Source organism: Podarcis bocagei (assembly GCF_964188305.1).
Source record: "Podarcis bocagei genome assembly, chromosome: 5".
Taxonomy (NCBI): Eukaryota; Metazoa; Chordata; class Lepidosauria; order Squamata; family Lacertidae; genus Podarcis; species Podarcis bocagei.
In genome coordinates, this window is record NC_138129.1 from 51,513,325 (window position 1) to 51,535,188 (window position 21,864).

The 21,864-nt window shown below is 44.5% G+C and overlaps 1 protein-coding gene and 1 long non-coding RNA gene across 3 annotated transcripts; one reads left to right on the top strand and one right to left on the bottom strand.

Annotated features, from left to right (window-relative positions):
- Positions 1–968: 968 nt before the first annotated feature.
- Positions 969–20,214, top strand: MPL (MPL proto-oncogene, thrombopoietin receptor). Of its 2 annotated transcripts, none has more exons than XM_081195241.1 (12): positions 969–1,975; positions 6,120–6,252; positions 6,370–6,551; positions 8,336–8,490; positions 10,772–10,928; positions 12,489–12,618; positions 13,217–13,401; positions 15,437–15,579; positions 17,486–17,642; positions 17,887–17,974; positions 18,963–19,047; positions 19,743–20,214. In XM_081195241.1, the coding sequence occupies exons 1-12, from the start codon at positions 1,777–1,779 to the stop codon at positions 20,178–20,180; spliced, it is 2,052 nt and encodes a 683-aa protein (XP_081051367.1). In that variant the 5' UTR covers positions 969–1,776; the 3' UTR covers positions 20,181–20,214. The 2 variants fall into 2 exon arrangements, with proteins under 2 accessions (XP_081051367.1, XP_081051368.1); XM_081195242.1 differs by having other exon boundaries at positions 970–1,975; positions 18,966–19,047.
- Positions 6,443–17,463, bottom strand: LOC308587583. Its single transcript, XR_014008474.1, has 4 exons — positions 16,213–17,463; positions 13,139–13,225; positions 7,922–8,113; positions 6,443–6,561 (listed from the first exon to the last, which is right to left on the bottom strand). It is a non-coding gene; the product is annotated as an uncharacterized lncRNA (long non-coding RNA).
- Positions 20,215–21,864: the final 1,650 nt, after the last annotated feature.

A 21,864-nucleotide genomic window follows, 5' to 3' on the forward strand; every position in this document is an offset into this window, starting at 1 on the left:
TTTGCTTGCAAAAGCTTATGTGGTGGTTAGGCCACACTACCACACTATGCATTTATAGCACATGGCTTCCCCGCAAAGAATCCTGGAAACTAGTTTCTTAAGCATGCTGGGATTTGTAGCTCTGTGAGGACTAAACTACCAAATGCTGGCTTTATACAGGATTAATTCTTATTTGTTTATTAGGCAGTTATATTATAATGAGCAGACATCCAGCAAGCATGCTGATTTGCTTGCGGGGTGTTTAGTCATCTTCCTGACTATTGTTTGTTCATCCCATACATTTCAATATCCTGTTATCCTATCACTTTCCTAAATCCAAAGAGTCCTTTGTTTTTAAAGTGTTACGGCAACAGTTTTTAAATCCACTTTAATTGCACAAACCTTTTGTTCCGGTGTGTGCTTGAATCCGTCCCACAAAATAGTGACAGCCTGGAGGCACTTTTAGTGATCTGGTCCTTGAGTTACATGTTGTGGTGGAGCAAATGAGGGGTGGTCCCAGTACCCATCCGCTGCTTGAAGATTTGCTTGGGGCCTCATTCCCAGATGCTCCTCACAACTTGTGGATGTGAGTGCCTGTTGACTGTTCTCTCCCACTGGTTCCAACAAGAGTTGTTTTCTTAATGTTAACTGTCACACATGGAAGAGGGATATCACAGGAATTGTGGCTGAGAGGGCCACAGTCTTGATAACAGTTGCCACCCACCTCTCTCTGCACCTAGTGGTGTGTGTGTGTGTGTCTGTCTGTCTGTCTGTCTGTCTGACTGACTGACATAAACTTGCTAATCACATTATTGGCATCCCCTTGCTGGGCCTGAGAAAAAAAGGCGCATCAAGTGTAGCATTCTGCTCTCAGTGTCCAACAGAATGTCTATGGGAAGGCTGCAAAGGACCCTGGACGGTTAAGTCCAGACAAAGGTGACTATATGGTTATGGCACTTATCTCACTTTCAGGCCGAGGGAGCCGGCATTTGTCCACAGACAACTTTCCGGCTCATGTGGCCAGCATGGCTAAACCGCTTCTGGCACAACAGGACACCATGATGGAAACCAGAGTGCATGGAAAGGCCTTTTACCTTCCTGCCACAGTGGTACCGATTTATCTACTTGCACTGGTATGCTTTTGAACTGCTAGGTTGGCAGAAGCTGGGACAGAGGAACAGGAGCTCACCCCATCGTGTGGATTCGAACCGCTGACCTTCCAATCAGCAAGCCCAAGAGACTCTGTGGTTTAGACGACAGCATTACCCGCTCCCTTGGGAAGCCCACAAGCACCATGTGGGTGCAATACCACTCTCCCGTTTAGCAAGTGCAACCACAGAGCCATTTCTCCCTTACCCCACACTTGAATTTCCAGACCAGAGCCACCCTCATTTGCCTGGAGCACCCACCCCCCAATTCACAACATTCACAGACTATTCTTCTGAGAGCACTGCCATCTCCTGCCAGTCCTCTACGACATCCAGCGCTTCCTGCCCAAAGGCCCTGTCCTTAAGAACCACCGCCACAAGGGCAAGCCATACTGCCTATCTGATCATAGCAGCCTCCAGCCAATGCTGCCACTCTTGCAGGCCATGGCGCAGTGGTTTCGGGCTGGGGAAGTGGTGGGGCCCAGGACTGGAGGAGGCCTTTACCCAGGCTTCCTGAGCAGCTGGCCTGGCACTTCCCAGATAAGCTTCCCTTGCACAGGTCCAGCAACAAAGGTTCAGAGCTTACGTTCACTGGAACAAAAAGCCAAGCAGTCCCTGTCTGCTACCTCCGCAGGCGTGCGGGCCACTGATGTATCCATGTGTCCAGTGTTCTGCCAGAGCATATACTGTCGACACCAGTACAGAGGGACAAGATTTTGACTTGGGTCTGATCCTGGATGTACCTTCTAGTAGGATGGCAGTTCCTCTGTGCTTGGTGAGGCCACTGCTTGCCATACTCCTGCTCATCTCTTTGCCTGTGCTGAACTGTGTCTACATCACAGATGAAGGTAAGATTACAAACTGCTATTACTGTCCATGGTTTAGAGCAGAGCTTTCCAAACTTTTCATGTTGGTAACATACTTTTTAGACATTCATCATTTCACAACACAGTCATTCAGTTTTACTAGCAAACCGGAGATTAAACTAGCCCCTTTCCTGCCCTGGGAGGAGCTTGGGGTACATTAGCAGAACACACCTACACGCTGCAGCTGACACACTAAGGTGTCACGACACAGTTTGGAAAGCTCTGGTTTAGGGGAAATTGTGAGGATGAAGGTGAACCAGGCAGGTGAACATTCTTGTGGACAAAGGGCATCTGGGCAGAGGGGGTGGGATGGGGCTTTCTGGAAGCACCACAACAACCAGCTTCCCTGGATTAGGGTTTCCAGTTTCTGATCAAAAATGCCCTTTGGGCTTTTGATCACTGTGGCATGCAGATGTCATCTGGCAAGGCTTCTCACAATGCAGTGATGAAAGAAGACACTCTCTTCAACCTATTCTCTACCATGCCCTTATTAAAACATAACTCTGGACTGTACCATGTGGGATCAGGAAACTGAAGCTCTTCCATACTCATGGATCAAGGTCCACCTTGGCTGCTGCAGAAGGAGGGTTAGGAGAAAACCCTTTCATGTCCTATGCCAGAACTATAAGTGCTGAAAATTGTAGCTCTGTTGAGATAAACTACAGTTCCCGGGATCCTTTGGGGAAAGTCCTGTGCTTAACATGTATGGTATATTCACAGCCTCAGAGATCTACCTGCACACCTCCACCAAAGCGTTTCCTCTGTACGTTATTCAGGGCCACCAGTCAACAGAAGAGCACGGAACATTGGTATGTGGAAAGATGGAATAGGTTACGAAGGCTCAAAGTGAATGTGGGTACCGAGAGAGCCAAACTGTTTCCTGTCCAGATCAATGCAGTTCTTTACTAGGATCAGCTATTAAGTGCAGTCTTTCCTGATGATGAGAATTTTCCTCACCACAACTCTCAATTAGGGAGAAACAAGATCTAACTAGAATTCAGGTTTGTTTTTCCAACACCCGTTATTCTTCACTGTCCTTTGTATAGAGTGGTTGTGTTTCCCCCCTTCTTCTGTGGGGGCACCGGGGTGGGGGGACAGGGACATAAAAAAGACACTGACCAAGAGTTCTGTCTATGTTCAAAACTTGAATAGCTCAAAAGCAGATACACATAACCGCTTGATCAGTGAGCTTTTCAGCTTTTGCTGATGGATATGATACTGTTAGAAATACTACAAGGACAGAAACCAAAATCTAAATAAATTCTTCTTTGACTTAGCATGAATTATAAACCTTAAATTGTTTAAAGGTAAGATGTGAAATTATTGACTAAATATATACAGTGGTACCTCAGGTTACATACGCTTCAGGTTACATACGCTTCAGGTTACAGTCTCCGCTAACCCAGAAATAGTGCTTCAGATAAAGATCTTTGCTTCAGGATAACAGAAATCGTGCTCTGGCGGTGCGGCAGCAGGAGGCCCCATTAGCTAAAGTGGTGCTTCAGGTTAAGAACAGTTTCAGGTTAAGAACGGACCTCCGGAACGAATTAAGTACTTAACCCGAGGTACCACTGTATAGTATTCAGATTTCACAGATATCCTATGTCCTGCAGTGTTACTTCCCGAACCCTTAATTCTAATGGTATAATTCATTTTACCTTCTTGCATTGTTTGTTCCTACAGAATGATTGATCCCCTTGATTTCTTTGTTTTCCTCTCAAATCTTTTAAAATTAGGGCCCCCTCCAGATGACCTTTTTATTGTGTATTTGTGATGATTTGTCATTACCCAAGATTTTGCCTGCAAAAGTGTCACGGTGAACCTATACCGCTTTGTTTCTAGTCAGTGCATGTCCCATAGTCTCCTGCTTTCCTTTCTCACTGGGATTCTAGTTCTAGATAAAATATTAACCCTTATAAGACACTCCTGAAACACTGTGGGAGGGGAAAGCAGCTAGTGAATTATTTTCAATATGAAAATAGCTCGGGATGGGTTAACGAACCCTGTTACTTCTCCACTCAAAATCTTAGCGTCTTGAGACTATTTTTTTTTAAGTCATTGTTTTCATTGCATTTACGTATAATGTGTAGTTTGCTCCCTTATCTTGCTTCCTCCCACTCTCACTGGGAGTTCTATCTCCCTGGGACAGGAAGCTGCTGCCCCCCCCCAAGTTTGCCACAAAACCACATGGCTATTTTGGGATGTTTGTGAACACTTCCTGGCAGCAAATACTTTGGGGTGGTGGTAATCATTAGCTCCCCATTTCCCTAATCCTTTCCGAACCCACTCAAACAACTGTGTTGCCAATATGGATGTTCACATAAAAAAACAGAAACAGAATGACAACATTTAGGGTCAGTACCGTTTGCATTTGTGGGTTATGAAAATCAGTACTGTTAGATGGATGTGTGGTGTACAAAAATGAAAATACATTATAGAAGGGATGAGTAACCTATGACCCTCCAGAGGTTGCTGGACTACAACTCCCATCAGCCCTCAACATTGGCCATGCTGGCTGAACTAATGGGAGGTGGAGAACAACAGGTCCTCATTCTTGCATTATAGAGAAAATGAATACTGTTGGAGGGAGCATTTTAATGAGCCACTAAGCTACATGGCAGAAGGGGGTCATAACAGGGCCAGTGACTGCAGGCTGCGCCACCCACCCACCCCAAGATGCAGGGTGGCCTCTTTGCATGTTACCTGGTACGTACTTTTTCAGAGAACTGCACCCAAACATTCAGGTTGGTGCCAAAGAATGAGAGTGTGGAGGTGCACTTTGAATAACCACAGCCAGCCCCCCACCTTTATTGAGCAACTTCTTGAACCTCACCCCACACCCACTTAATTCAAAATTTACCAATGTTATTTGATCCCTTTGTGTGGCTAACTTTTATCTAGATCATCAGCCGTTCTCCTCAGCAGAAACTAGTTTGTCATCTTCTAAGACTGTATGAACCCCCCACCCCTCACCCCATTTGCTCTGCAGTCATCATTATACTCCCACTGCTTGTTTGGGAAGTGGCAAAGCCCACATTATCCACAGTCTGTATCTCTCTTGTGGTTTGTTATGAAATAAACACTGTGTTTTGGTGCATTTTCCCACACACCTGCTTTGAACCAAATTGAGAAAAAGAACCACCTAGTTGCATTTCAAGCCAGTGATGTGTACATAGTCTAACACATATTTCTCTCCACTGCGGTGTGTCTTCCGGAAATTCTATCAGGCATTTGATTAGGATATTTGATTTTATATCCCTGCCCTCCCCATTATCATAGCTACCTCACCCCCGTGTTGGCAAACAGGATCTCTGCCCCGCCCCCCCCAAGGTGAACTGTAGCATGGAGTGGGGGAAATTTTGTTGTAATCACTAAGGGGAGAAGTTAAATTCCCCCCCCCCACCCTAGCATGCTGTGTTCCCAATGAACATTGCTGCTTGGCACTTGCAATTTAAAAAAAAAACCAGTGTTAGAGAAACCATTAGCATCATGTGTAGTTACAGGTAGGTAGCTGTGTTAGTCTGCCGTAGTCAAAACAATTTTTTTTTTTTTTGTCTCTAAGGTGCTACTGGAAAGGGGGGGGGGATTATTTTGTTTCATCATGTGTAGTTAGGCTCCTAGAAACATAAGAAGCTTCATTAAAGTAGGCCAAACTATTGGTTTATCTGGCCTAGAACTGTCCAAAAGTGAAGAAGCATTTCACATCATGCACTACCTGATTTTCTTAGCACACTGAAGAAAGGCCCTACGGGAATGGTGTCTTCTCCTCTTCTGAAACTTCCCCACCCCCCAAAGACTTGAGCATGGCTATAAAACTCTTATTCCAAGCTGAATGGAGCCCTGGAGAGAAGTACAACTCGTGACAGGCTGTGGTGACTTACTGGCCATTTGTTTCAGCTTGTGCTTGTACAAACACTTGTACTAATCTCTATGACCACAGTTCTATTTGCCATGCACTTGCTTCCTCTCATCTCACAGTCCAGATGACTTTGGGTATTTGTGGTTACAGTTGTCACCCTATTCAGCTTGAAGACTTATGCAAGCTTGCTTCTTTCTTTCTTTCTTTCTTTCTTTCTTTCTTTCTTTCTTTCTTTCTTTCTTTCTTTCTTTTTCTCTCCCCACACAGAGGCTGATCTACTGGCCAAAACAGCTCAGGACATCTTCTGCTTTTCTCGCACCTTTGAGGATCTCACTTGCTTTTGGAATGAACCAGCACATGTGGATGGGGCATATCGGCGCTTCTTCTATACATACAAAGGGTGAGAGGTTTTTATACATGGCTAAGATCCATAGTCCAGGCTGCCTAGAAGGTTTCCAGTAGAAGAATACTGCAGCTCCTTGAGGTTTTCCACTTCCCACTCTCTTCATCTCCACAGAGACAGAAGCCGAGAATGCACTCTGCGGTCAGCAAAGCACAGTGATGGAGGCTGGCGCCATGTCTGCATCTTCCCCAGGAACCATCAGGATATTCTGCTCTTTGCAGAACTCCACGTCGAGGTGTTAGACACCATTAGTAATCACACCACTCGCTCTCAGGATCTCTCAGTGGCGTCTGTTGGTAAGCCTTCCTTCGGATTTGAGAAGCAAGGAAATGTGGTGTGGGTCACGGCTCATCTTGGTCACCCTGGGGATTGAACAGTATCCTGAAGTACAATAATCCTCTGCTACGTCTTAAGCCAAGGAGTGGCTAATCTATGGCTCTGTCAATGTGGTTGGTCCCCCAACTCTCACCATCCCCTTTGGCATCATGGCCAATGATCATAGATTAATTGCACTCCAGAAATATCTGGAGGGCCACAGGTTACCAAAGAACTTCCTGTGCTGTCCTTCACCGGCGTCTGGTGTTTGCTAAGATAATTTTGGTGTTTCTGGAGTTGGGGTGCCTTTACCTCAAACACAACTAAAAGTCAGAGCGGTTGCATTTCATTTACTCCATGATGGGTTTTCATGTGGCGATGTGCGGTTTTCCTGTACAGTAACAATGGGTTACATTGTGTACATGTTTTCTTTATTCATTTACTGTCACCAGTGTTCATCTTATAGCATTAGACAAGTATTCATTTCTTTATTTGAAATATTTTGAATCCTTCTTTCATGGTGCATTGCCCTCACAAGGCACATAAAAACATGACAAGGAGTATTACAATATTATAAATTTAACTTAACATAATTTGATTTATTACCAACCCTTCACAGTAATAACCATGGGTAATAACCCATGGTGGCATTGCAACAATTTAAAATACAAAGCGTGACATTAAAAACAATTTTTAAACACTTAACAATCACAAAAAATGCAATCACAAAACATGTGAAGGCTCCTGAAAATATGCATCTCAGGTGTCATCCTTAGGACACAGTCCTAAATCCCACCCACCACTGGCAGGGCTTGTTGAGTGGTACAGCCATCACTGCATCAGGGTTTTCTGCTGGGCTCCACCACTCACAGATATACCATTAGCAAGCTTCCTGGCTGCACACACATTTGGATGGCAAAAGGGGGACAGCCGAGTGAAGGGACACCTCTGCCTAATCCAGCCCCCAACCTGGCAAACAACAACAACCACCAACAGCACTGAGGATGAGGCATATGTATCTCCCTGGGAAGGAAGTTCAAAGGGGTGGGGCACTGGCACCTGCCAGCCAAACAGTTCTTGCTGGTGGGTCAGGGAGCAGAGCCTACCCTAAGGATCTAACATTAAAATCTGAGCATGAGGAGGAAAGCCAGAGGCAAAGGGAAGGATGGACAAAGTGAAGGTCACATAAATAAGAAATGAAGTTACACCTACTTCACACTTGAGGATGTGACACCAACAAATTCTTGCACACTTTCATTTCAACATTTGGCTCTGTCCATATGGCTGCCCTTTTCCTAGAGGCTAAGAAGTAGTGCATCCGGCCAGAATGCGGGTGCCTAGATTAACATACCTGTCCCATACCACCTGAGCTTGCCCTTGCTAGCTGGAGAACTGCAGCCCACCTTTCTGCTGCTTTGTTGTTGCATGCTGCAGTCCCAAGAAAGCAACCTTGCAGCAGACGCAGCCAAGTCCCCAGCATTCTTGCTTGCCTCTGCAGATTCCTGCACTCCCAGTTGTGACTACCACACAGAGAAGCATTCCACTGTAAATATACTGCATATACAGGAGAAATGTAACAAATCCGCATATTATGTATTTATTAGAACGCTACTTGGGGATTTACTGTTGCTTCAGAGATTGAAACAATGGTAATATTTACTGCACCACTTAAGTGTTGGAATTATATCTTCATCTGTCTTTGTTTGTAAATCCCATACTTTTCTATCTACGTTTGTAAATCCCACAATTGTCTGTCTATGCTTAGGTCTGATTGCTCCACCAATGAATGTAACAGTGGTGTGGCCTGGAGTGGCACGACAGTTGCACGTAGCCTGGACCCCCCCACCTTTCCACTATGCAGACTTCTTGGCCTATGAGGTTCTTTACAGTGCTGAAGGTTCCACGGAGCCACCATCCAGGGTATGGCTTATATGGGGCAGGGGAGGTTGTGGTGTATGACACCTGCAGGGCAGCTGACTGTATCTAAAACTCTAAGCAGGACACCAAGCTCTGTGGCTATCAAGTAGGGCTGAAGGAGCAGTTCAATGCGGTTTGCATTTATAGGTGAGCCTACTTATTTTGCACATTCTGCAACACTACATGAACCTTTGAACTCTACAATTCTATGATCCTATGAAAACACAGACATCCTTCCAAATTCAGAATTGTCTGAATTTTGCAGTGCAGTTCTCCAGCCAAATAGTGTGTACGAAAACACAAATACTAGGCTAAAATGTGCCTACAAATGCACATATTACTGAAAATAGCACACAAAAATGCATTAGATAAGGGAAAACACCTTTGCCAAAATGTGTGTATTATGCAAATGAAGCAGCGTAAAAGGGGAGAAATTTGCAGTAAAATGTTGCTAAATTTTGACTTCCGGGTTGGCGCCATCGCCGAATGGCGGACTCCCTCCGAGCTCCGGAGGGAGTCTGCTCGGCAGGGGCTGGGTCCTACTGCGGCAGCGACGCGGGGACCCTTAAAAACCACGGGCACGGAGCCCGTGGACATGGTGACTCGGCTGGCACCGCTAGCGCCCTCCCGACTCGTGAAGGAGCCTTTTTAAAGGCTTCCGATCGGGTGCCGGGGAGCGGCGTGGTGCTGTGAGTCCTTCGCTTCCCCTGCCGAGCGCAGCCGCATGCCATTCAACGGAGAGCGCTGGCTTCTTCCATTGGAAATTCGGACTTAACAACAACCCGTGAGTAATTGGGAAACCGGGTACAAAAGGAGAAAAAAAGAAATTTTTTTCGGATTCGGCACGAGCGGGGGTGATCTAAAAAGGAAGTCAGTCCCCCCCTGATTGTAAACATGCTAAAACAAGGACTGGGTAACCAAGATCGATCCAGAAGTTTACTGCTGATAAAAATTATTAATTCCACGATGGGAAATTACAAGAATTGTGCTGGAGGAGAAGAGTGGAGGGTGAGAAGGAAAAGGCAACCCCCCCTGGGAACCGGGGCGATTCGTAGAACCTGGCGAAGAGAGATGGAGAATTTGACAGCTGTCAAAGTAGCTGTCAAATCTTGAGAATATAAAGAGGACTTTGTTACAAGTATTTTGCTGGTTAATTCTGTTACAATTTGATATAATATGGATACAAACTGTCGGAAAAAAAAGAAACAACAATCTGACTTTGGGATTAGAGGATACAAAGTTATTGCAATCCCCCTAGAGGGGTTTCAGGACATTACAAGTGGTCGTATGTGGAAAATTACTCTGGGATGTGTACAGGTCTTATCCTCTGGGAAAGCTGCAAAACTGAAATAGTATTTTGTCTACAGAGGTGTTTACATTAAAAGGAGACAATGGAGTTTTCTGTTGAAGAAAGGAAGGGACTGGACGTAAGTTTTTGTTCCTGAATAACAAACCTCTGTAGAGATACCAGATCTCGGAATAAGAACGTTTTAGCAGCTGAACAAGACAAGAAACCTGAGAAAGTAAGGAATAAAAAGAACAAAGGACCAACTACGACACGGAAAGAACAATGGGAGGAGCAACAAAGACCAAGGAAACTAAAGGCCTCTATTAGACTGGATTTTTAAAATTAAAAGAAAACCGGCAAGGTGGAATGGGAGAAATTTGGCTATGGACTTGAGACCTCCAGGCTGACAACATACAGACTGATGGACATGGGGAATTCAAACTGGGGAAGGGAGGGGGAATTTTGGAATCCAAAGGCTATGTAACCAACTTTTTGAATCTTCTTATATCTTTTATCTTCTATTTCTTTATATAACTTTTGTATTTTGATTTAACATGTTTAAAAAACAAAGGGGAACTCGTGGAAGGAAATTGGGGCAGATCTTGGGGGGAAAATCTTTTATCTTTTTCTGTTAAAGATGAGGAGTGATGGTAAGATTGTATAAATTTAAATTGGTTAATGGGTTAAACATATTAGGTTTTAAATTGGGAATGAGAGCTTGTGGAACCAACTTAAGGAAAGGGGAATACAGTCGGGAGGGGAAGGAGGGAGTCCTAGAAAGAAGGTTATGAAAGTAAGGATTTAAATTTCTCTTTCTTTTTCTTTCTTTTCTCTATCTTTTCTATCTTTCTTATTCTGTTATTATTGGAAATTTTAATAAATATGAATTTTTTTAAAAAATAAAATGTTGCTAAATTTTCATGAGGACTTCAGATGAGCTATCGGGAGAAACTACTTCCACTAATCCTTACATGTGCCTGATTCCATCCCTCATAGATGGAAGTGAAGAACAGCCATACATGCCGCCTCAAAGACCTGCTCCCTGGGCACTGCTACCACATCCAAGTGCGCACCAAGCCTGATGGCCTCTCTCTTGATGGGCTCTGGGGACCATGGTCTCCAGTAGTATTAGCAGAGACACCCCATCTCCCTGGTAAGTGTCCTGTTGTTTGGTAAACAGTTGTCATGGGGATCTCAGTTGCATTATTTCGAACAATACACTATGACTGCATACCTATTGTTGCACGCCACCCCAATCTCCAAGCAGTGTGAGTTTCGAGTTGTTTCAGGTGCTTACCCAGGGTTTGGTTTCCTTAGAATGAGAGACATTGGAGACTGTAGTGTCTTTAGGATACAGTGGTACCTCGGGTTAAGAACTTAAATTCGTTCTGGAGGTCCGTTCTTAACCTGAAACTGTAGCACCACTTTAGCTAATGGGGCCTCCTGCCGCACCGCCGCTGCATGATTTCTGTTCTCATCCTGAAGCAAAGTTCTTAACCCAAGGTACTATTTCTGGGTTAGTGGAGTCTGTAACCTGAAGCGTATGTAACCTGAAGCATCTGTAACCTGAGGTACCACTGTACATGGTTTAGTTATTCTTTCTATATACAGTGGTACCTCAGGTTCCCACTCTTCCTCCCCAAGGACATCTGGGCAGCAGCTCCTTTTAAGAAAAATAACCCCATAAAAAGAAGTGTCCAGGCACCAGAATTCCTAGGGGCATATATCTGAGCACCTGTTGCCATCAGGGTGGAACCTATGCCTTCCCCACCGTATTTTTGCCATCTCTTTGTATTGTAAATATTTGTTTCACCAATGCTGACATAAATTGATATGTGCAAAAAGCAACAACCGTTTATTACCGTCAGGGAGGTGGTAGTGGCAGTAGTAGCTGATCTCCAGCAAGGCAAGGGGAGTTGAGGTGGCCTTGGTAGGAACAGGGGCCTGAGGCAAGAGGAGCAGACTGAGAGGGAGGAAAAGGCCATCCATCTTGGGTGTGCCACAAGTGGCCAGGTGAAGGCCAGGATCTGTCTTTAATGTGAGGGTGCAGAGGATGTCCATGTCTTGTCTATGAAGGCAGGGTGGTGTGGAAGCAGAGGACTGGTTTGGGGGGAAATGGGTAGAGGCAGGAACCAGTAGCAAGCAAGCAAGCAAGATCTTCACTGTTGCAACAGAGTCCCCCACCCCTGTCCTGCTGCAGGAAGGTAAGAACCCAGAACAAAAGTGTATAACAGCTTTTAAAGGCTTTAGAAATTGCACAACCCCTTAGCCAAAGACCACCCAAAAGCATCATACAACTGTCACAGAAACAGGCGGTCTACAACATAAGTTTGAGAGTTTGGCTTGTCTCCTGTTTCTCAAGATACCTGATATGGCTTGCTGACTTGCATTATCTTGGCCAGTTGGGGCCATCTTGTGAAATAGTATGTACCCTAGTTTCTGAAACCATTGTCACAGACCTCTCACCTATTCATAAACAAAGTGTGCTCTTTTGAGTGAATATGAAGGATTTGTAAGTGAAAAGAACCATTGGGGAAGGTTTTTCCAAGGTATTTCCTTCTGCAGAGAAATATTGGGGTCTGAAATATTTCAGGCATGTGGTTTATGTACTTATGTTTTATTTATGACACCTTAGAATTCTTATGACAATTCCACATTGTATTTAAAAGATGCTGTCTTACTCCTGATTCCTCTCACTCTCTGTTCTGCCAAGAGGAAATTGGCCTGCAGTGCTTCACTCCTGACCTACGCCAATTGCGCTGCTGGTGGAAGTGGGAGACCACAGAACCTGGTCCCTCTCAAAGCATATTGTACTGGGCAGAAGAGAACAGCAGAAATTCAAGGTGACACAACAACACCCCTGCCTCAAATCCTGGGCTGTCCTGCTGCCGTAGTTCAGTTTTGAATGCTGGTGTCCACCGTTCATCCTCCAAAACACCCCTGCCTCCCCCTCAACTCTCACATGTCCACAATAGGCAAAGCTCTGAATCAGCATCACCTCTGAAGTCACCCAAGGCTGCCCCCAAATATTCATATCATCTAGTCCAACCCCATACAAAGCAGGGAAATGAGGTGGGTCACTTTTGCCAATGTGGTCTTGCACATGTCCAGGGACTTTCTTTTTTAAAGATGTGTGCGCAAGTACCTGTGTAAGAAGTAAAAAGGTAGTGGAGGCAGAGGAGGAAGAATGATTGAGAGGAGGGACAAAAAACAATCCTGGGTATTTTTCATCAGGCTCTGCCCATTAATGCATACAGCAAGCACCAAAAAAGCAATGAATCTATTGACGGGGAAGAAACTGGAGTGTGCGGGCATTTGTGAGCCAACCATACATGCAAAAAGAAAAAATGAGCTTCAAATGACCTGTTTGCAAGATAATGCCTCTGTGTGGACATAGCTTCTGTTGATATAGCTGACTCCATCCTCACTCTTGGTTTCCAGAATGCAAACCTGGCAGAAGTGTGAGGGGAAAGAGGAGGAGATTAAACCCCACTCTGGCCGCCATAACCAGACATCATGCACCTTCCAGCCTAGCAACACAAGTTATATCTCCGTCCTGGTGATTCTCAGCCAGGGACAGCAAGAAGTCAACTACTTGAAAGAGCCATTCCAACTGCACCATGTTGGTAAGAATCTCCAACATGTCTGGGCCACGGCACCATGGCTGCTGTCAGTCTGCATTTTGTTTTTTGTTTTTTGTTTTTTTATAAAATTTTTATTGGTTTTTCAACTTTTATAAAGACAAAACACACACAAAAATAACAGAAGACAAAAACATGTATAAATTCAGAAAATCTTAATTTCCTAACCCTGTTCCCTGACTTCCCCCCACCCCCCCTCGTGCATCCCAATTCCCAAAATTGTGTCAGCAAATTGGTATTTCTCCTCTTAACCATCTTATTCATCTTATTACCTCTTTTATAAAGAAATATAGATTTTCCTAAGTTGGACTCAAGTTCTCTTCCATCGATTTCTCATTTTGTCTTAGTTAAAAGTCATATTAACCAAACCTAAAGGTCTTGAGTGTTTTTAAGATTCTCTTCTTCCCTCCCTCCCATCCCCGGTTTTTGTCCCTTCCCAATACAAATCCAAAATAACAGTTCTTAGCCTGGGTTCCTCACGTCCGAGGCTTTCATGTCTCTTTCAGTCCCTCTCCGCCGGTCTTGTTGGTAGTCCTTTGTGTCGGTCGTCAAGTCTGGAAAAAGTTCTTTCACCATCGATTCTCTTCCCACAAGGAGATTTGAAAATAACTGCTGGAAAATTTCCACAAATCCTGCATCTTCAAAGTCAAAGTCAGAATGAAGGCCCCAATCATATTTCTTTGTTTTAAATTCCTGTATTCCATAAACTCCTGGGGCCTCCTCCTTCATCTTCTGCATCTTTCGCAGACTTGTGGTGAATGTGTTCCAATAATCTCCTAGTCTGTATTCCACAGATGTCGGCTTTTGGTTGTTACTTCCCAGCTTTACTTTCTCTTTTTCTTGTTTAGTCTCTTGGGCCTCTTTAGATATCATTTCCCATTCAGCTGTGGATTCTTTCTCATTCAAGTCCTCAATACAAACAGCAGAGTTGCCTGTTCCAGAAGTCAAGGTCAAAAGTTGTTTATTCATTGCCAAACTCTGCTCTTGTAGGATTCCCACCAGTTGAAACATCCTTTCGATTTCCGCTAGTAACTTTCCATCCACAGCCATTGTAGCCATTGTAGTTTCACAGGGTTCCCCCTAGGGGGAATCTGGTTACTTATTAGTCTTTTCTCCAACAATCCTTTAACTTATTATTGTTACTTTGTTTCCAACAATTTTAGTTCAATTGTAACTCATCATAGTCCAGAGGGATCTTAAATAGCAACTTTTCCACTCTAAACTGCCCATTTGACAGCTTTGACAGCTGTCAAACTCCGCAGCTCTTACACAGGCACAGAAACAGGACACTCCCGGGCCCGGGAGGAGGGTTGTTTAAAACAAAAAGAAGGCTTCCAAAGCTCCACTCTCCAGCTCAAAATTTACTTTAGCTAAATCTTGGAAGTTAGTGTCCTTTTTAACTCACCCCTCCAAGGGTAGGCTCTCCAGCTTAGCTCTTATGTCGTTGCTTAGATGGTCTGCAGGGGGGGTGCGGACTTCCTTTTAGCACACACCCCGGTCGTCTCCAATTCAGGATAGTTATTTTTAGGATCCAATTCCGTCTCACTCACGGGTTTTTCTTTCAGTCCAAATTTCAAGGAAGAAAGTCAGCGCTCTCCGGTCATGGCTCGCGGCTTCGCTCCACCGAGGTAGCGATCGACTCTCAGTGCCACGCCACCCTCCGTATCCTCTCCGCAGCCTTTAAAAAGGCTCTTCATGGATCGGGGGGGGCGCTTAAGGCACCCGCCGAGTCTTCAGTCCGCAGGCTTCCGCGCCTGCGGTTTTTAAGGGTCCCCGCGTCGCCGGCGCGGCAAAGACCCGTCCTCGGTTGAGCCGATTCCCTCCGCAGCTCGGAGGGAATCCGCCATTTCCAGGTCGCGCCAACCCGGAAGTGCTGTCAGTCTGCATTTTGGGGGTAGCAAACTGTCCTGAAGAGCAGGAGCATCAGGCGGTGTATAGTGCTGTTTGCACTGCATTAGGCCTCTGCCGCTTCTGCAAACTGAGCAGACTTGACTAGCCATCTCTCTCCCTCTGATTACAGTACTCACTGCTCCGCCAAGCATCCTGCAAGTGACTGTAGATAGAGGTGTGCTAAAGCTGGAGTGGGCACCACCACTGGAAGAATTAGCTGAACATATGGTGTATCAGATACAGTATGCAGTGCAAGAAATCTCAAAATGGAAGGTAATATAAAAATGTATGAGGAATGCATGAGAGTATTAGGACCACACATCTATTGCATTAGATACCCTTTTTCCCCCTTTCAGTACTAGAGCACAACTGGAAACATAAGGGAAGTGCCTTTGATTAAAAACACATAGCTTTTCCCAGGAAACACTCCCTGGCAGCAGCTCTGAAAAGGAAAGGAAAGAAAGGCTAATCCAGTTGTAGGCTGCATGAACAGAGCCATAGTTTCCAAAATGAGAAGCAATAGCTCCACTTTATTTTGCACCAGGACCTCATCTGGATTATTGTGTACAGTGCTGGGCTCCTCATTTTTAAGCTATAGACAAAATGTAATGAGTTCAGTGGAAGGCAATGAATCAGTGTCAACAGCATGAATTATGCTCCATCCCCAGCAATCACATTGGTCTAGGAGACAAGCACAAGCTGAAGGGATGTGTGTCATTGTTGGAATGTTCAGTCACCAAACTGATCTCTGTTTATACATGTCCTGAGGCATGTGAGACCACAGAAAAGAGCTAAGGCTATAAAACAGCTTTTATAGAACATGTTATTTTTGCAGCTCAGCTACAGTGGCTATGGGGTTCTGACCCAGTTCTTCTGAAGTAGCCAATTATATATCAAGGAGCTCACCTGATCCTGCCTCTCGCAACAGGGCCCAAACTTCCATCTTCCAGTCTATGGTGCCCCTGGTCTTTCACTCAGTTCCTCCAGACTGTTCAGTGTTTTGGGGTGAGATGCAATCACATACTAGCAAAATCAAGTTGCACAGTTCAAGTGAATTTGGCGCTCTTGTGCAACACACTTGTCAAAACCAGACTTTTACAATAACAAAAGTGATGCAGAAATGTGCTGAAAAGTGTGGGCTAACAGTTGTTTGATACAGTGTCATCTGACCTCTCTGCAAACAAATTGGGATGAATATTCAATAAATAGCTAATATCATCTAACCTCCATGTAAATCACTGATCTTCAACTGGTAGGTCAGGACCCTGCGGTTCAGCCTTTCTCAATGTTCTCAAAGATGTTGAACTACAATTCCTATGATTCCTAGCCAGTGTGGCCAACGGTCAGGGATGAGGGGAGTTGTAGTTCAAGAACATCTGGGGACCCAAGGTTGAGAAAGGCTGCTCTAGTTGACAATGGACTGATCTAAGGTGGGTCACAACAAGAGCACTCCCACCATGCAAATATATGGCAAAAGATCAAGAAATGGGTTCTCAAATGCATTTTGGGGTTAAAAGTTGATCCTGAGTCTGAAAAGGTTGAAGATACCTGCTGTAAACAATTCAGAGAGAATGCTAAATAAACAGGTTGTCTGGAAGCAACCCAGGTCAATTATCTTTTATAATTCCACTGCTCCATTTTGTCATTAAAAAGCATTTGATCAACATGCCAGGCTTCTCCAATGAGGTCTGTGAACTTTCTGATACAATTGCCCTCAGCCCTTGTAGAGCTGTCTTCTGGCAGCAGGATTTCTGGCAAGTTCATGATAAAACCAAGAGATGCTTTTTTTTTTTTTTTGCTTTTTTTTGCACTAGTTCCAATTTGCAGACCATCTTCAAGGGCAGTGTCACATGCCATACTGCCATATCTGGCTTATGAATTCAAGGCAATCAGCCAGATGGGAAAAGTTTAAACAAAGGGACTTAAAGATGCTACATCCTCCAGTTTTTCAACACAAACAAGGCCTTTCACAAAGTGGGGGAGTGAGTGTGAGAAAGAGACCCATGTTAGAAGTTTGTACTGGGATCAGATGAGTGATGCTTGAGGACTAGCAAATACAGAGCAAAAGCAGTCTCACAGCTCTGACCCAGATAGCACAATAGCATCAAGGCTTCTGCTCTAGGTTCTAGATGTGAATCTAACCAGCTAAGCACACCTAATGGGGCCATTCTCTGGGCAGACTCTGCAGGTGCAGTACTCAAACAGCAGTGAAATTCATCTGGCAACCGGGGGCCACTGCTGCCTTCAGCTGCGTGCTCAGCCAGATGGACAGAAGTTCCAAGGGAACTGGAGTGTGTGGTCAGAACATGTGTGCACTGATGTCCCACCTGGTTCAGGTAAGACACCACAAATAGAAATGTAGGGTTGGATACAGGCAGTGCTTTTTTATAAAAAGAAATGTTTAGGGGTACTCTCATTTTCCTACTCATATTGAAATACTGCCCCTCAAAGAGGCCAAACTTAAATTCACAAAACGTTTAGGGTTATGTGTACCTCTGCATCCCCCGAGGCCCAAATGGGCATTTAGAAAAGAGCTGGCATAGTTTGGTAACACAGCTTCACCCTTTGTATCTTCCCTAGGTTCAACCATCTTAAATGTGACACCTGCTCTGTTGCTCTGTGCAGGGCTTGTATTGGGGCTGGGCTGCATCTTCCTGTCCATTCACAGGTAAATTTACATCATCTAGCATTCACCTTCAATACTTAAGTTTTATTTTGGGAGCTAGTCGCAAATTGGAGAAATTGTTATGGACACCATGCACAAACAATAATCACAACCATGCACATGAATGTATAGTAAACACACACACTCCCACCTTCACCAGTAATTAGGCTTGGAAAAAACCATTTTTGCTCCCCTGCCTCCCACATCAGAGATATCTTCCTAGAGTGCAGCTGGAAAGGAAGTTTGTACACATGCATCCAAGAAGTTCACTCACATACACATATCCTGCAACAATTAGGTTTGAGCAAAGTCTCCTATTGGAGCCAAGAGAGGCCTTTTTCCATTCCTATTTGCAAAATGTCCCTCCCGATGCAATTAGGCATGAAAAATGCCCTCTATTAGCTCTAGTCTAGTAGGAGACTTTGTTCAAACCTAATTGCAGAGGAGGTTCTACTGGGGGAGGAGGTTTAAAGCTGGAGAGAATTAACTCCCCTCCCCAGCTCTCACCCTCAACATTGAAAGCTCACCTCACCCCACCGGTGGTGCCATGATTAGGTTACTATTAGCTACAATAGTAGGGTTCTTTCAAGTTTAATTGCTCAGGGTTGGGGTGGGGTAGATGTAAGACCAGGGGTAGGCAACCTAAGGCCTGGGGGGCGAATGTGGCCCAATCGCCTTCTCAATCTGGGCCGCGAATGGTCTGGGAATCAACGTGCTTATGAGTAGAATGTGCGCTTTTATTTAAAATGCATCTCTGGGTTATTTATGGGGCATAGGAATTCGTTCATTCCCCCCCCCCCCCATATAGTCCGGCCCACCACATGGTCTGAGGGATGGTGGACCAGGCCACAGCTGAAAAAGGTTGCTGACTCCTGTGTAAGACCAAAACAAAAAACCACACTTTGGGATGGGGCTGTGATAGAGGCAGATTTGCTTCTATTGAGATCAGCTGGGTTCCCTGAATTTCACATGCTCATTGTTCCTTGTTAAGCAGTCTGAAACAAAAGCTCTGGCCGCCCATCCCAGACCTTCACCATGTCCTGGATGGATTCCTTGAGGACAATGGAAAGCACCAGGTGAGGCCTTCCTCTTCTATACAGGCACCAACACCAATGTTGTTGGTGGATAGGATAGGAGACCAGAGTACTGTAATCATTTTTAAAGGTGGTGAACAGTATGGCTGCCTTACTGTCTTCCAGTGTTGTTTTGATGGGAGCCTGCTTCAAGCTTGCAAGGCTTTAGTACTGACATGAAAACATCAGACATAAGTTTCATAACTCTAATTAGTCTTTTCCTTGATGCATAGATTTATAAACCCTGAATTGTGATTTGTAAATGTTGTCATAGTGGAAGTTTAAGAGACAGCATACTTTGTCTGAAGCAGCATTAAGAGTCGTTTTAACATGGCCACTCAGAATACACCAAAATAGGGTATCTAACAGTGACAAAGAGGGCTATACAGAACCATGAAACTGACATTTCTCTCTGCCTTATTTCTTATACAGTAGTTTCCAGCAGAATTGTATTAATTCCCATAACAAAACCTCATGCTAATGTTGCTTCTGTCAGCTATCCTCTCCCCAGGGAGATTTTCTGTCTGAAGTTGGGATGGCAAATATGTGCCCCCAGGTATTAAGTTTTTAATAGGAGTGTTAACATGTACACAGAGATAAGTATGCATGTACACATTTCCATCCACACTGTAGATTGGAGAGGGTAAAGCCCAGGGACATTTTTGTGTTTCTGATGCTGCTTCCTTCCCATCTTCCAGGTGAATGCTTTCTTCTGCAACAAAACTTTAGAGGACACGCCTTTGACTTGCCTGCTGGAAGTCCTGTCAGAGATACCCCTGGAAACGCGTAGCAGTAGCCCTCTCCTAGATAGTACTCAACTGCACCAGACAGAAAGGGACACCCAGGCTTCTTCACACTTGTACTACATGGTGCCAAGTCCTAGCAATCCCCAAGGGAATAATAATGAAAATGAGTATTTTGGTGACACTGATGATGGACATGACACGCTCTCACTGCCCTTGGAACATGATCTACACATAACTTCAGAACTGAAGGTCCAGCTAAGTATCTTCACCTTGTTCAGCACGCCACTTTTGGCTCCTGACATAAAAGAGGAAAGAAGATGGGAAACTTCTGGGGACGAGTCTGTGTCTGCCACACACATATCAAACCAGTCTTACCTGCTTGTGGGCTGACTGTACATGCTCATTAGAGGGTGGCAACAAGAAATGATGTGGTTCTGTAGATTTTTGCAGAAGATATTCTCAGCTGCTGCAGGGAAGGCATTTTGCCAATTCCTGCACATTGAATCTGTTTCCTGTCCTTAGCAGCTGATTGCATTAGGCTGAGGGATAAGAGTAAAACCTGATTGGGAGATATACCCACATGGCAACTGGTACTCAAGGCCCATCATATATATTTCCAAATGCAGTGCAATTCCTAAGAAACTACACCCTACTGATTTACCCATTTGATTTTTATAGCATGAGAGCCAGAGATAGCTGCAAAAAGCCATTTAGGACTTTCCACAACATGGAGAAGTAACTGGCCGTTGCATGGGATGTTATCCCGATTATGAGACCCAATCACAGCAATACGTGGTGAGCATAGAAATGCATATAATCTGTGGCTACTTAGTCTTAATGTGGTAACTCACATCATGTTGATAGGCCACACTGTAAAGATCAGCTTAATCTATTCTGCCTTTGACTTCATTTTACATCACAAGCCACAACTCTCCTACAGCAGGGGAATCACTATAATTACTGGCATTTGCATTGTGACCAGGTATTAGTGCATAGAATAATGTTTAGTAGTGCAACTTTTGTAAAAGAACGCTCACTGTGGTCCCCTCACTGCAAAGCCACAGAAATATGTAGGAGGTGGAATTTTTGCAAGAGTATTCAGGATGGGATGGTTTTGAAACATAACACACAGGGCTTTCCAAAGGGACTCATTGCTCAAACGCCTCTTAAAATGTAAGGGTGTGGCTGAGCTTAGCATTTCGCCTTCAGACACATGTATATACTACCTTGTTCTTCATTGTTCTTCCCTGTATATTGCTTTGTTCAGTCTGTGTAAAGAATTGTGTAATGGGATTTTATTCTGTATAAATAAAATCCCATTGGCTCTGAAGAGGTTTACTTCATGAGATTACAAATTGCTTACACTGAAAATAACCAGCCTTGCACCGCACAACACCTTAAAAAGCATTGGTCTGTTTGTGTCAAGCCTAACATTCTAGGAGCAATCTATCCTGGCCAATATTATCCCACTTCCAACCATAGAGGCTAATTTAGTGCAAAGCAGAAGAGCTTACATTTATTCCCAGCAATTAACCATACCACTAATGCTCAAACTGACTTTCTTGCACTTCAGGTCTGTCTACTGTTAAAATCAACAGGCCTGTTAGTTTAAATGCAAACAGCTGGATTTAAGCAATTTGTGGATCACCAGCATGCATTGCACAACTGGTTATTCAGATCTTCCTCAACAAGGCAGCCTGCAATCTTCCCCAGTCTACTCAAGGTTGGGGACAAGACTCTGGTTTTTTTGAGGTGTGATGCCAGAGTTGGGTTCCCAGGCCAGAGCTGAAAGCACAGCAGTCTTTGTTGTTTTTATTCCACAGGTATAGAACCCTCTAGTTACTAGAGTCTAGTAGTTACTTGATGACATTTGAAGGTCAGAAGTCAAGCACATCTTGTACTAGAGATCAAATGCAGCATTTAACCCTCACTGCTACAGGGGAGATAAGGGGCAGACGGATTTATAAGTGCCAGGACTTAACAATCTTGGCTAAGCTCTGCTACTATCCTTGCAGCTTTGTCTTAATAGGTGGTGCAACTCAGAATTTGAGGGGTGGCACTGTAGGCATTCCCT

Excerpts from the sequence above, each read along its gene's own strand:
- MPL (XM_081195241.1), top strand. The coding sequence starts at position 1,777 with ATGTATCCATGTGTCCAGTGTTCTGCCAGAGCATATACTGTCGACACC. Across the intron at positions 10,929-12,488 it reads AGAGACACCCCATCTCCCTG|AGGAAATTGGCCTGCAGTGC; the intron begins GTAAGTGTCCTG and ends TGTTCTGCCAAG. Across the intron at positions 12,619-13,216 it reads GAGAACAGCAGAAATTCAAG|AATGCAAACCTGGCAGAAGT; the intron begins GTGACACAACAA and ends CTTGGTTTCCAG.